General features: G+C 40.9%; 1 protein-coding gene across 3 annotated transcripts in view; it reads left to right on the top strand.

Moving 5' to 3' along the window:
* Nucleotides 1-14,503, top strand: part of LOC138537982 (coagulation factor XIII B chain-like) — a 1,433,866-nt gene that overhangs the window by 631,315 nt on the left and 788,048 nt on the right. For all 3 annotated transcript variants that reach the window (XM_069641496.1, XM_069641495.1, XM_069641494.1), the window contains one exon: nt 9,895-10,074. In XM_069641496.1, coding sequence (XP_069497597.1) covers nt 9,895-10,074 — 180 coding nt within the window. The remainder of the gene's footprint in view (nt 1-9,894; nt 10,075-14,503) is intronic.

Raw genomic sequence — 14,503 nt, 5'->3', positions numbered from 1 at the left:
AGTATCCGCTTCCTTGTGATACTTTCCCCCATCCTGCATGGTATAATATTTAGGAACACAACCCCCCTTTCCGACACGGACACTTTCTCATGGACAACTCACTGTGAGCGACAACGGGACTACCCCCCTTTCTCAACAGTAATTTTACTGATTTTCCTAAACTTACTAGTGAAAACTTCAATCCCCATAATTGCTCCCCTCTGTTCTTTTCTAAAGTCACTGAGACGAGAATGAGAGAGATTGGGAGGATGAAGATTACCACAGACACAGAAAACAGACGCTCCTCTTTCTACAGCAGACTGTCCCATTAAAGAGGCCAGGCTTAGTTAGGCCTCCCTCTTTAATAACTCTCACCTGACTCCACTTGTCTCTCCCAGGCAGCATAAAAGGCAGAGCAGGAAAGCACACTTTGAGCGAGTCAGGGATGCTGGAAGGTGCTGGAGAGAAAGAGAAAGTCCTACTGAGCTGCAGAGGCCCTGGAAGACCTGAAAGAGGAGAAAACTGGCCAAAGACTTGTCCTGCTATTTGAGAGGAGACTGCAGTGTGGAGGAGGAAGCTCTGCTTCCAGATGGCAAGACCAGGGTCAGCTGGGGTTGCCAAGTGGTACCTACAGCAGCACTCCTCCCCTGGGGCCAGACAGGCAAACCTATGATGGGATGGGCAGGAGGTAAGACCCTGACCTCATTGAAAACTCCCCTGTGTGACTCCTACAGCTCCCGAGATATGGAATGCCATTTTGGGGAGCTGTAAAGTGGGAGAAAATTCTCACAAGTACATTCTGGGACTGGGAGTCCAAAACCATACTTTGAAGATCATGAGCTTTGTGAGAGGCGTCCGAGCCTGGAAGAGGGAGACCCTTGTGAACTTTGTGAGAAGGGTCCGGGCCCAGCAGAGGGAGATCCTTGTGAGCTTTGTGGAGAAGGGTGTCATGATGCCTACCCCCGGGCATCCGGACCAAACCCATCAGCCCCGGGAGCAGGCATCCAGATGCTTACTAAAAGCCCAGCAGCCCCGGCTAGGGGCTGTCTGGGTACAGTCCTGGCGCCATTGGCACCAGGCTCATAGAGGAAATCGGTCCTGGCGCCATAGCGCCAGGCTAATGTACATTACTTACCTCATGCAGACCATGCTGCAATGAAGTCAAGCCAGCGTGAGGTACTTCAGGGACTATATTTTACTCGGGTGTGGTTCTGGGGGAACTTCTTACCGGGACTACTTTGCAGGCTATTTAAACCACGCCCGAACAGCAGCACATGTTTCGCGTTATTCTGCATCCAGCAGCGTAAAGCTGACCGTGCCTGCAGTCAGCATCCAGTCTTCTGCCACGCCTGCCTCGAATCCAGAGCTCCTAGAAAAAGAGGAAAGAAGAAGGAAAGGTTAGAACACGGACATTATTTTAATTCCTTACCTGATTCCGGATCCATCACGTCTTCGAACTGGAAAGGACATTATTTCTGCACGCGTCGCATCGCCAGCTGCAGCACCGCACCATACTCACCAGTCCTCACAGCATCTTTCGATTCAGCGCTGCCTCCATCATTTTCTTCGCCGAACTCCAGCATCTAGGGGACAAAAGAAATATAAGGTGAGCCGAGAGAGCCAACAAATACAATCTCTTTTCAACCACCATAGACTTACCTGATTTACCACTGGAGCCATTATTCTTAAACATCCCACAACTTCTTACGCCGCACCTGTAAGGAGAGAGAAAACAACAAGTTAAATACACGCATCTTTTACCGGACAGTGTTGGGTAATGCAGACTTTTACCTGAACGCCATCAGCAGCCACAAGACAATCTTCTCTTGGACCCAGCTGCAACGCAAGAAGGGAATGGGACAAGAGTGAACATCGGACATATTGAACTCTTCGGACCTTATACTTACGGGTTCTCGCCAGAAACCTCGGAGTCAATATTCATCCAGAAACTCTTCCAAGGCCTTCGAACCAGTGAAGTAACTGGTATCTACGCGCCCTTACATTCCCCGCAGAATGGAGAGCTCATCATTCAAAAACATAAGGTGAGATTACTGAAAGGGAATATTGGAGGCGATTAGTGGGGAGAACAGTGGGGTGCCATCACTAGAATCCACGTGTCGCTAAATCCTTTTCTCCACTTGCAGGAGAATACTTCTACGGGTCAAGCAGACGAGGTTAGGCGAGCCAGTCCAGTCTGTCATCTATGCACTACGCTTCACTTGGAGGAGATTGCAGCTGTTCGGGTCCGATCGACGTCCCTGTGGGAGCCAGGTGAGCGTAACAAAGGCTCCGAGTCCGGCAGAGGGAGATCCCTGTGAACTTTTTGGAAGGGATCAAAGCCCGGTAGAGGGAGACCTTTTAAACCTTTGGGAGGGAAACTGGCACCAGAGATAGAGTGGTCCGGCACAACATGGGCGCACATTTGAAGGTCTCTGACTGGTGCCCCTCTCCCGAACCAGGAGATGCAACAAGTAGCAAGAGGCCTTACGGGAGGGTAGCGTGAGGTGTCAGAGTTGTCATACAAGGGTCAAACCAAAACCCTTGTACAGTAGAAAGTCTTTGACACATTGTGGGGGCAAACGTGAACCCGACTGAGGGATGCCTGCGAAGTGGGGTGAACCCTAACACACCCCAGAATATTGTGGTGAATGAACTGTGCAAAGCCTGACTGGGGGCTTTAGGGAAACCCTGACAGGGAGCTTTAAAGAAAGCCTGACTGGGGGCTGTGACCCATACTTAGGTAAAGGAAAGAACCTAAGGGGTCTAGAATGACTTTGTGTTGAACTGTGGCAAATGTGAACCCGATGGAGGGATGCCGAGTGAAAGCTAGGTTGAAGGGAACCCCACTTTCTGATGAGATTAAGACCTAGTGTTAATGCGGTAAATGTGAACCCGACTGAGGGATGCCTGCGAAGTAAGCTGAAGAATAATACTCCTGTGAACATTGTAACGACAAGAGTGAACCCGACTGAGGGAAGTCCACAGTGAGTGGTTGGTCTGAGCCCGACTGAGTGAGGCTATCGTGCAGAGAAGGATTGGAGACCGGCTGAGGAGGGATCCTAGGGTGAACAGTAATCACCCAACATGAAGATTAGCATAAGGAACCTCTGTTTTGTTGTTTTTGACATGTCAGGCTCTCTGAAGCAAGAGACGTTGCATGAAAGAGACTTAGGCACAGACGGCCCTGATATCCAAGGAAAAGGAACTGTAAGCTTGTGCTGGAGAAGCTCAGGAGTGTGCTGTGCTCAAGAGTCCCGCCTTTACCCGTGCTAAAAATGCGGGGAAGGGAGACCCCGGCCATAACATCCTGACTTATCATTTTGTGAACATGTCTTTCTTTTCTTGTGAACATTACCCCACACTATTTTTTGGCATAGCAGTAAGGATTGGCAATAGGTTTTTGTAGTATAGGTCCTTTTTATTTGACTAGGCTCCACTAGGGCTGTATTATTATTTGATGGTCGTTGCTTGCTCCCATCTTAGATTTACGTTTCGATTAGGTGTTTTTCGCACCCATTTTTATAGTTTAATAAACACCCTTGAACTATGATCACATGTGTCTGTCTTGCTTTGATACCATGGCTTCCCTACATTGGTCAAGAAAGATCAGTTACTAGTAAGGATCTATATAACATACAACAAGGCTCGATTCTATCACCAATTCTGTTTAACTTAAACATGGATCCATTAGGGGAAATAGCCAGCAAACATAGAGTGCATATACACCAGTATGCCGATGATACTCAGCTATATATCAAGATGTATGCAAAAGCAGCCGTTAATCATTTCAGAAAATGTTTAAAGGAGATCATTGAATGGATGGCTGCACATTTCTTGCAATTAAATCCTGCAAAAACAGATGTTTTAATATTTTCTCCCAGAGCACCACTTCTTCAAATTAAGGACTGGTTTATGGAGACAAAGGTGATGGAAATGGAGGAGGTGGAGTTGAAAGATACTGTGAAAACTTCTGGATGTATACTGGATTCAAAACTATCCCTTGGGCCATGTATTAATAAATTCAAATTAAGAGCAGTGAAACCTTTTATTTTAGACATTCTTTTCTGCCTTCTTATGAAATCATGGGTGATGACATGCATTGATTTCAGAAATGCTTTGTTAATGGGTCTTCCGAAAATTGCTTCAGGCCCATAGAAAGCAATATTCAATGCTGCTGCCCAGACAGTTGTGGGGGCAAGAATAATATGATCATGTAATGCCAATTTTGAAAATCCTACACTGGTTGCATATTTAAATAGATTCCTATCTGACACAGAGCAACTACCCAGCAGATTGCTGGGTCTTGACTAGAGCATGCTTTAATTGTTTGATGTTGCGAGCAAATACTATGTCTTGGCAGGGTTAGGTTTCAAACTCAATTTGTCCATATTGTGGCGCAGCAGTTGAGGATCTATTACATTTTGTTTTATTTTCTGCATGTTACAAGGAGATAGGAAAGCAGACAATTATGCCATTGCTGAAGCAACTAAAATGTATTCAATGTAGGCCAGCTTTGATATTTCGATTACAGGCTGAATCATGTCCTGTTGCTTGGGACTTCCTCGTTTACTTGAGAGCATGGAATTAAAAAAAAACAAATTTTGAATGCTTAGATGAAATGGCTTCCTCAGGTTTTATTTATTTTAGGGTGTAATTTAAACAGTTATTGTGTTTTATGTCATGCTCCATGGTGATGATGATGCTGAGGTCGTTTTTAATAATATTGACTGTATAACATTATTGTATTAATTGATTGTATTGATGTATACTTAATTTCTTGATTGTGTGATGGTTGCCAATTTTTCTTTTGTGTTGGAGAAATTGGTTTATGGATTTTTTATTTGAATAAACTATGACTGACTGAAAAAGAGGATTATATTTAAATTCCTCAGCGTTACGCAAAGAGCAGGTTGTTCTAAGACTCCTACCTACGTAGCCGAAAAGCTGAACATTTCTGGAGAACACAGCATGCTAAAGTTAGAAGTGCCTAAATATAAAAGGGCAAGTACCCTGAATTGTATATTCTCAGGAGAAGCAGCAAGGTTTTGGAAAAACTTCCAAATGAATTGAGAATGACATCAGATTATTTAAAATTCTTTAAACTAGCAAAATAATGGTTGTGGAATAAAAATTTTAATTGATTTTGAGTACAAATGCATTATCTGATAGGAGTATTAGGACGGTATGTTTTATCTGGGTTTTATGATAATTTTATTAGTGAGGATGATTAATTGTATTTCTAATGTAGGAAATATTTGATCTAATTGTTTTACTGTTGTTTTGAGAAATTGATTATATGTCATGGCTGATAGTGTTTTACAGCACTCTGATATAATTTGTCAAGTTTGCAGTATATAAACACTATAAATAAATATATATATATATATATATATATATATATATATTGTAGAAAGCATTTCAGTAAATAAGGGCTCTTTTTGAATTTGAATTGTATTTCACAAATAAATGATGACTGCTTTGCTGTCTGCCATGCAGTTTCAGCTTCGAGCCAGGTCATCATTTGTTTATGGCACACAAGAGAACACTATAAATATTGGTTACGGACTGGGATCCAGTGGCTGGTTTGTTTATGTAAATAGTCCCTAATGTTCCTCTAAATAATACAAAATGTTCTGGTGAACTCCATGTGACTGGATGTACATTAAATATGACAACTGGGCAAAGTCAGATACTCTTGCAGGCCTTTGGGCTCGTGTACAGCAGCACGTGGAATATATTCCATATTCCTTCAGAAAAGCATATTCTTGGGGAATATGTTATGAAAGCCAGTGGAATTTGTTTTCATGTTCCTTTAGAATGTGTGAACATATTCTCAGGGAACATGTTGATGAAGCTCTGGGCATATGTTTTGGAAGCTGGAGGAACATAAAACATACAATACTGAAGTCATGTAAAGAGAGCTTCTGGAAGGGGTTCTGGGAGTGCTGTTCGAGATCATCACTGAGTGCTGTTGGGGCAGAGATGAGATGAGGACCCAGGCTGGATATTTGTCTCTATTCTAGTTATAGAGAAGAGGTGGGGGGGGGGGGTAATTTTGCTGATTTTTCAGAGTTGGAATTCTTTCAGCATTAACATTGGATTTTAACGATAGAGTCTCAAAAAGGTTCTGCTTTTGACTATTTGAGAGAACTATACTTTGTCAATGTGCTGTATATGGTAGCACCAATCTTTTTACTCCAGCATCTCAAACCCATTGAACTATCTTATTTGAATGTGGCTAATGTTTGCATCATGATTATCCAATTGACACCAATTTCTTTTAAGGCTTTTGTTATAGCATTAGATATCATGATGGTTTTTTTTAGGTCGCCCTTCAATTGGATTTGATATTTTGTGATTGTTTAATGTGATTGTTGGCATTGTACAACTCAGGCATTCCTCCAGCTTCAGGCTGTCAGCATTCAGCTCTCTACTGTCAAGGAAGTGTGGTGTGAATATGTATCGGTTTTGATATCGCATCAAGAAAAGGTATTAAAGGCAAGATATTGTAAGAGACAATTCAATTAAGGGGTCATTGATATGCATGAAGCATTTTAGTGAGTGCCAATTAGCATTCAAATTTCCTTTTGGGAGGCATTCCTAATAAAGCTTTACATACATGATTGATTCATTATAAGTAGGGATATCCACTAGAAAATGATAGAAGTGTTTTCACGAGTAACTGTTTTTATTAATTGTTTTATGTGTAATCACAATGATAATTGCAATGTTTTTACATTCCTTTTTTCTTCTTATAATATGAAATTAACTTTGCAGGAAAGTGTGAGAGCATTCATTGAGGGTTCTTTATTGTGAATATTTATAAGTGTGCTTTAAGTGTATCTTGGGGTCATCTATGTATATTTCTGTAGACTGTATTACATTATATTGTACATGTTTCAATAAGGAATGGGTTGGTAGTAAATTTAACAATGGTCTCTCTATACATGTATGGCATTAGTAAATAAGTCCCGTGTAGATGAGCGAGATTTGCTGGCCCACTGCAGGGCTTCATTGTCCACTCTCTTTGATGTTCTGTGACAGGTATCTGCTCTTCTATACCTATATGCCCACCATAACCCCTACTGGGGGCTTGGGTGTGTCTAGCACACTCCCTTTGGGATGGAAGAAAGAATGATTGTAGAGCTGATAAAAATCATGCTACCTGCGAGTAAGTGTGGGTTGTTGGACAAGGTTGGGGTAGAGGTTGGTATATATAAACATATAAATTATTAAAACACTTTAGTTAAATAGGTTGTAAGGTACAGGTTTAATGCAACAAAAACCCTCATACTGGAAGCCATGGCATCCTAACTCTGAGCCTCCCTATTGCAAAGCCCATGAGCACACTGATGATATCACAGATGAAATCACCAATGGCATCACAGATAACATCACTTATGACATTTTAAATTATATCACTGGAAACTAAAGCATACTGAAGACATCACTGATGTAATCATATATGGCATCCCTAATATCATCAAGGACATCACTGGTAGAGTACATTATATCTGAAAGTGAGAGAGATGCAAATATTTTTTTTTAAACACTGCAACTGCTAAGTAAATAGTGCGTATGTAGGTAAGTGCAATGTTCATCTTAACTTATTTATTTTAAAATAAGTTTGGCATTTTGCAATCATACATAACTTAGTAATTGGTCCCCCCTCCCCCCTGATGTCAATTGCCGTTTTCACATTTGCAATACATTTTTGGTTAACCTTATAAACCAGTACCGAACATTAACTTTCTTCATGCGTTTTAACAGTTGTGGCTTGTTTATTGTCTTGGGATAGGTTGGTGGCTTGGTTGTTTCTGTTATTAGTGTGGCTGCAAGGGTGATTGGGTTCATAACTCTCCATTTGCTGTGTGACATCTGCTTATTCTCGTATCGCCTCTTCATGGGGGCATGTCGTCAGATGGGAGGAACATGTCTCTTACTACTGCCTTCGATGCTCAAATTTGGAATTAGTGTCTCCCTCTCCCCTGGCCCCCCCCGTGCCCCATGCTACTGTCTCTGCAGCTGTCCATCTTTCCATTTCCCTCTTCCATCTCGCATATTGTGGGCCTCTTTTTGATTTCCATGACATTGCTATCTCTCTTTTTGCCAGTATGCATGCTATGTCCATTACTCTCACTATATGCTTGATCTTACTTAGTCTGGGGTACGTGCCTAGGAGGCATTCCTTCGGGATCCAGGCATACCTTTTGATTCCACCTTTCTTGCATGTCTGTTCTATGTTTGTCCAGAGGGTACTCGCTTTCTCACATCCCCAGAACATGTGTATTAGGTCTGCTTCTTCACAGGTGCACCATGGGCATTGAGCTTCTGTTTGCCTCTTGAAGTTTGCTACTTTTTTGGGGGTCATGTACGTTCTGTACAGGACATTTGTTTGTATTAGTCTGAATCTGGTGTTCCTGGAGACTTCTTTTGGGTGTTTCAGTGCTCTTTGCCACTCATTGTCAGTGATGCGTTCGCCAATGTCCATTTCCCATTTAATTTTTAGTGTGATGCTACGGGGGTTGGGCCTATCATTTATTTGAGCATAGAGCCTTGACACTGGCCTCCACCCGTCGCTCAAATTGTACATTTCCGTCGTTAGGGGGTTTGTTGTTGGCTCTGCTGGCCATTCTTCCCACTTCCTTTTGGCCTCATGTTTGAGCTTCTGGTACCATAAGAATTGTCCCCTTGGGAGCCCCTCTTTCTCATGCAGCGATTCCAGTTCCCTGAATTCCCCTTCCTCATACATGTCCCCCCAGGTGTATGTGCCCATTGTTTCCCACTGTCTAATGGTGTTGAGGTCGGTTAATGTTGTTCTCATTTCTGCCATAATTGGTATTTCAGGGGAGTAAGGGTTCTCGAGATGCATGATGGTTGCAAAGCTATCCAGTACTTCTAGGATGGTTGGGACATTGTTCTGGGGGTCCCTCAGATAGAGCAGGATATCATCTGCATATAGCGATATGATATGGTACCTCCCGCCTACCCGTATTCCCACGTCCCAGATCTGCTTTCCTATGTAAATTGCGATTGGTTCAAGCCCCAGAATGTAGAGCATGGACGATAAGGAACAGCCCTGTCTGGTTCCTCTCTGTATGTTCCAAGCTCTTGAGACCATTTTGCCCGTTTTTTCCCTTGCCTTGGGGTCTTTGTACAGTATCTTAACCCATCTCACAAATCTCTCCCCAAATCCAAATTCACGCAACACCTCTATCAGCCACTATGTTCATCTTAACTCATGCCACCACTTTTCAGTCATGAACTTGCGACAGACACAAGACAGAATTTGGTAAATATTTACAATCAAAAGATATTCCATTCCATTTATAACTATATCCCTAAGTAGAGTATAGTAAGTTGGACACTCAAAGTAGTGACGTTGGCCTTCAGGATATGTTCAAAGTCCATAGCCTCAATAATCAGTGTGCCAATCTGAAATAAGCATGCAGAGAAGGATTCATGTTTGGTGCCTTGTCACACTCAAGTGGGCTGAGGCACAAGGGTGTTGTGGCACATGCTGCCTGGCTCATGTGTCTTGTGTGTATGGAATCTGCTTTGCTGAAGGCTCAGGTTCTACCCTCATTCTTGAGGTGGTATTCCCATCAGTATGGAGAAAAGGGCACTATGGACTAGGAGAACAGCAGTCACTGGTGAATAATGTTTCCTATTGTGTCGCTCAAAAAGCATATCCCTCATGCTTCCAGAACATCTCCACGACGCTTAGGTATTCAATAGGCTGTTAATTTGGTAGAGAAGAATAATTCCAGGAACATTTGTAAAGGAATACCTTTTTCTATAATTCAGTAATATTTATCAATTTATGCCACTAATATTGTTAAATGTATATGCATTTTGGTGTGGTTCATTTGATACTAAAAGTTTTGAATGTTTAATAATTTCTTCTTTTTATAGCGATTCGACTAACATGCCCACAGCCTCCTGAACTGGATAACATAGTAGAAGCAGCAACACAGCGTGTGTATCACAATGGTGATAAAGTTACATACAACTGCAAGATAAATTACATACTTTACGGCTCAGAAACCATAACGTGTTTGAATGGAAGGTGGACATCCCCTCCACAGTGCATCGGTCAGTATATCTATGCATATGTATTTATGTTAAACATTACCCTACTTTTTGAAAGGTGCATTCCTATGATATTAATAATACAAAGGTCATGCACAACTAGTGTGTGAACGGCTCTGCACATTCCCCACGAACACATCCCAATATAGACCCTAAATTCCATTCAAAAACTTGTTTCCATTTTTTTGTCAGGAAAATAACTTAATTACACAATTAATCATGATAAATAATTGATTAAAGTAGAAAGAGGTATATTTTAAAACTTAAAATAGGAAGGCTCTGCACCAGGGGGTAAAGAAACCAGGCATATGTTTAAGGCAAATTACTTTTTCATAAATGTTAAAATCGCTAACGGAAATGAACTAATATGGTCCATGTGTGTTGTGGTCCTCACAGTCCATCCCAAAAACTAAACTTTATCCATTGCTCAATTTATTAGATACCACTTTATCCTCCTTTCTTCCCAAACATAATTTCTAACTGTAAACATTATTTCTGGGTGTGTTGTGCTGTTATAGCATTGCTCCCTGTGTCTGGGGCAGGCAGGACAATAGGAAAAGGGAATTGTCAACAGTCACTTATTCTATAAGTGATAAATTCACATTTAGAAAAGATATAAAAAAAAACTTTAATAGTAATTATTTTAAGTTAAACATTGTACATATATAGATACACAAAAAAATTTCATTTTCAAACACTCTAAAATGCATGCATGGTCAAAACCTTTACAAAGACTAATTAAGACTCATAGTTCTAAAAAAATTAGGAGCATATGGTGGTCTAGCTGTTAGTATTTAACCTAAGCTTTGGGTCCTGTAGTTTATCGTAGGGTATTTGATCTTGTTAGATCTCTAGCTATTTCTGTGCAATCTAGTTAGACTCATAGATTGCCAACTCAACATGTTTCAGTCCTCTATATCGGGTGTAGGGACTTTCTTCAGGAGTAGTCTTAAACATCCATATTGAGTGATCAGGCAGATGGTCTGGAATCTTCTTTAGGTGAAGAGTCTTTAGTTAAAAAGAGAAGTGACTGTTGACAAAACCAGAAAACCAGAGTCAATATTATATAGTATTCTGGTAACGCAATTTAGGGTGTTATGAAGCGGAATTAGATAGATAAATTACCTTTCCGTTCTTGTGTAGGGGCTCCCTTTGTTGGTAGAGATAAATCCACATATGTTGGACACGTTCTCTTAGGGGAATATGTATTATTCCTTAGGTACCTGAAATAGGTTAAATAAGGGAGTCATTAGACGAGTTAGATTTAGAGCTACATCATATAGTTCGAGTAACTCCAGTAATGACCCAGATAATACCAACCCAGGCCCTTCCGGTAATCCACCAACTAGAGGAAGAGGTAACCCGAACTATAGACAAAGAAGAGGGAATCCAAGTACACAACCTTTTTTATACAAAGGCCCCAACAGGGGCAATCGGAACGGAGACCAGAGATACCTCCGAAGCGGCAACAACTTTTAGTCAATCTATCTACTTATGAACCAACCAACACTGAAAAACAACTCTTGGAGAAAGGTTTAGGGTTTGTATTCTCTAATAAACACGACCCTTTCCAGTTCCGCATGGAATTCTTTAAATTCATGCGTAAGATTAGACTTAAAGAGTTTTTCGCCACAGAACCAGCCACACCAAAAGAACCTAATACAGTGAACCATTCAGGCCTAAGGAATCCTTCAACTTTCTGTCCACCAACTTACACTTATTCTCCAGAATCAATAATTTTTGAGAAGAAAGTCCTGGCAGACGTTACCAAGTTAGAACAACAGAATATACCAATGTACCATAATCTAACGACACAAGAAAGACTAGCCATGGAATCACTAGCAATTAATGACAAAATTATCATCAAGAGAGCTGATAAAGGCGGAGCGATCGTAATGCTCAATAAGAACGACTATATTGCAGAATGTCAAAAACAACTAGCAAATGGAAACTATTACAAAAAACTAAGTAAGGATCCCACTAAAGATTTACAACAAATGATAGAACTGAAAACCACCAAAGCTCTAGAAAGGAACTGGATCAGCAAACAAGAATGGGCATTTTTAAACAATCCAGAACCCAGCGTACCAAAATTCTACTGCCTACCCAAAATACATAAGTCATTAATTAATCCACCGGGTAGGCCTATAGTTTCGGGTATTAATTCCATTTTGGAACCTCTTTCTAAATTCGCGGACCACTATCTGAAAGACTACGTGGTTAAAATGAAATCATACTTAAAAGACACCAAAGACGTGATAATTAAGTATGAAAATCTACCATATAACCCTGAGAATTCCTACTTAATAGGGTTAGACATTGTTTCTTTATACACCAATATTCCACAACAAGCCACATTAGAAACAATAAGCGAAATTCTACTCAACAGACTAGACAACGACCCTGTACCAAGTTCATTCATCCTTTGGTGCATAGAACTTGCACTGACACGAAATTATTTTGAATTTCACGAAACCTTTTACCAACAGGTTGAGGGCACAGCAATGGGAGCCACTATGGCCCCCAGCCTAGCAAATCTGTTTGTCGAATTTTTCGAAAAACAATACATTTACATGACAAACCCATTTAAAGACAATATTCAATCGTGGGCAAGGTATATTGACGATATACTTATGGTCTGGACAGGAACAGCAGAAAAAGCTGAAGAATTCCTTAACTGGCTTAATAGCTGCAATCGACATCTGCAGTTTACTATCAACATTCAAAAACATTCGATCGACTTCTTAGACCTTACTATCTATCATGAAGAAGGCCGACTACTAGTGAAACCTTTCCACAAACCCACAGAGAAAAATTCCCTGTTACATTACGAAAGCCATCACGTTAAACATTTAAGAGACAATTTACCCTATGGCCAATTTTTACGTCTAAAAAGGAATAGCAGCCAAAAACCAGCATTTGAAGAAGAAGCCGAGAACCTAGCTGCAAAACTTAGACAAAGAGGGTATCCTAAAAAACTAGTGAGGAAATCCGCAAAGAGAGCATTCAATAACAACCGCGACGCCTTATTGGAAGATAAGTGTAAACAACCTACCAACGATCGCCTTGTATGTGTGAATACCTTCACTAACTTGAGTCTCAAAATCAATCAAATAGTTAAGAAACAATGGAAAATCTTTAAAAAGGGCAATTCATCTATACCAACACCTATGTTTGCATATAAAAAATCAGCCACTATAGGTAACAGAGTGAGCAATAGCAAACTAAAGACTATTAGACCCTCTACGCCAAGCCTCACACAAATTTGGGGCTACGACCCAATAGTGGGCCATTATCCATGCGGTCAATGTATGATGTGTAAACAAACACAACAAACTAAAGAAGTAGATATAGGACTACCAGAAATGTGGAAACAAAAAAAGTTCACAAATTGTAATTCGGAATATGTCCTCTATATGATTACCTGCCCCTGCAACAAACATTATATAGGAAAAACAAACAGAAAAGTAAAAGTAAGAATGCAAGAACACAAAAGCTGTCTTAAGAACAAAACAGTAAATGCCCCTCTAGTAAAACATTTTTCAGAAGCCAAACACGGATACGAAGATTTCAAATGGACCGTATTGCTAATGATCAAAGGGAACGATCACCATACTAAAAGCAGAATTCTTCTTAAAAAAGAACAAAGACTCATCTTTATAACACAAAGTGATAAGAAAGGACTTAACGAGTCCATTGAATGGCTTAAAATCTAAATATTCATTTCTGAATTACTTGGAAAAAACGACATCCAATAGAACTACTTTGCTAGAGATCTACTAATGTTTCTCACTACACCGAACCTGATTGCCAGTAAAATAAGACACTAGCCAGCTATCCTCGTAGGACGTTACAACACCACAAAAGAAGGACTAACACAGAGAACTAGGCACTCATGTATTCATACACCCAACATGGCAGCCCACTCAGGTTTCCCAACGGCACCAACAGACGTTCGGCGGCTCATCAACCAGACCGCCCAGGAGAACACCCTTCGCAAGTTAGGAACAAGGGATTGACCAGGAAAGGGCACATACACGCAAGTCTGCCGCGAAACAAAGGTAAACAGTTTTATAATAACAACAGGTTTCCGCATCATAACATTTGACACAACGGCATAACTAATAGGTACTTTTGACCCTCTAGACGCCGCACACGAGTTTTGAAAATCAAATGGCCCGCCCCGCAGCGACGACTTTCCAAGCGTCCGTTAGAGACTAGAAAGAAATACCCTACCCACGCCTGAAAAGGTAGGAATGAAAGGCAATATACGCCAATTACATCATGGCTACTAAATCAACATTAGGTTGTTTACCTAGGACTTTGGCTAATCCCGACCCAAAGAGAAAAACGGATCTAATGACTCCCTTATTTAACCTATTTCAGGTACCTAAGGAATAATACATATTCCCCTAAGAGAACGTGTCCAACA

Source organism: Ambystoma mexicanum, chromosome 1q, assembly GCF_040938575.1.
Source record: "Ambystoma mexicanum isolate Mex_15411 chromosome 1q, UKY_AmexF1_1, whole genome shotgun sequence".
Classification (NCBI taxonomy): Eukaryota; Metazoa; Chordata; class Amphibia; order Caudata; family Ambystomatidae; genus Ambystoma; species Ambystoma mexicanum.
This window is presented reverse-complemented; position numbering and strand designations above follow the sequence as displayed.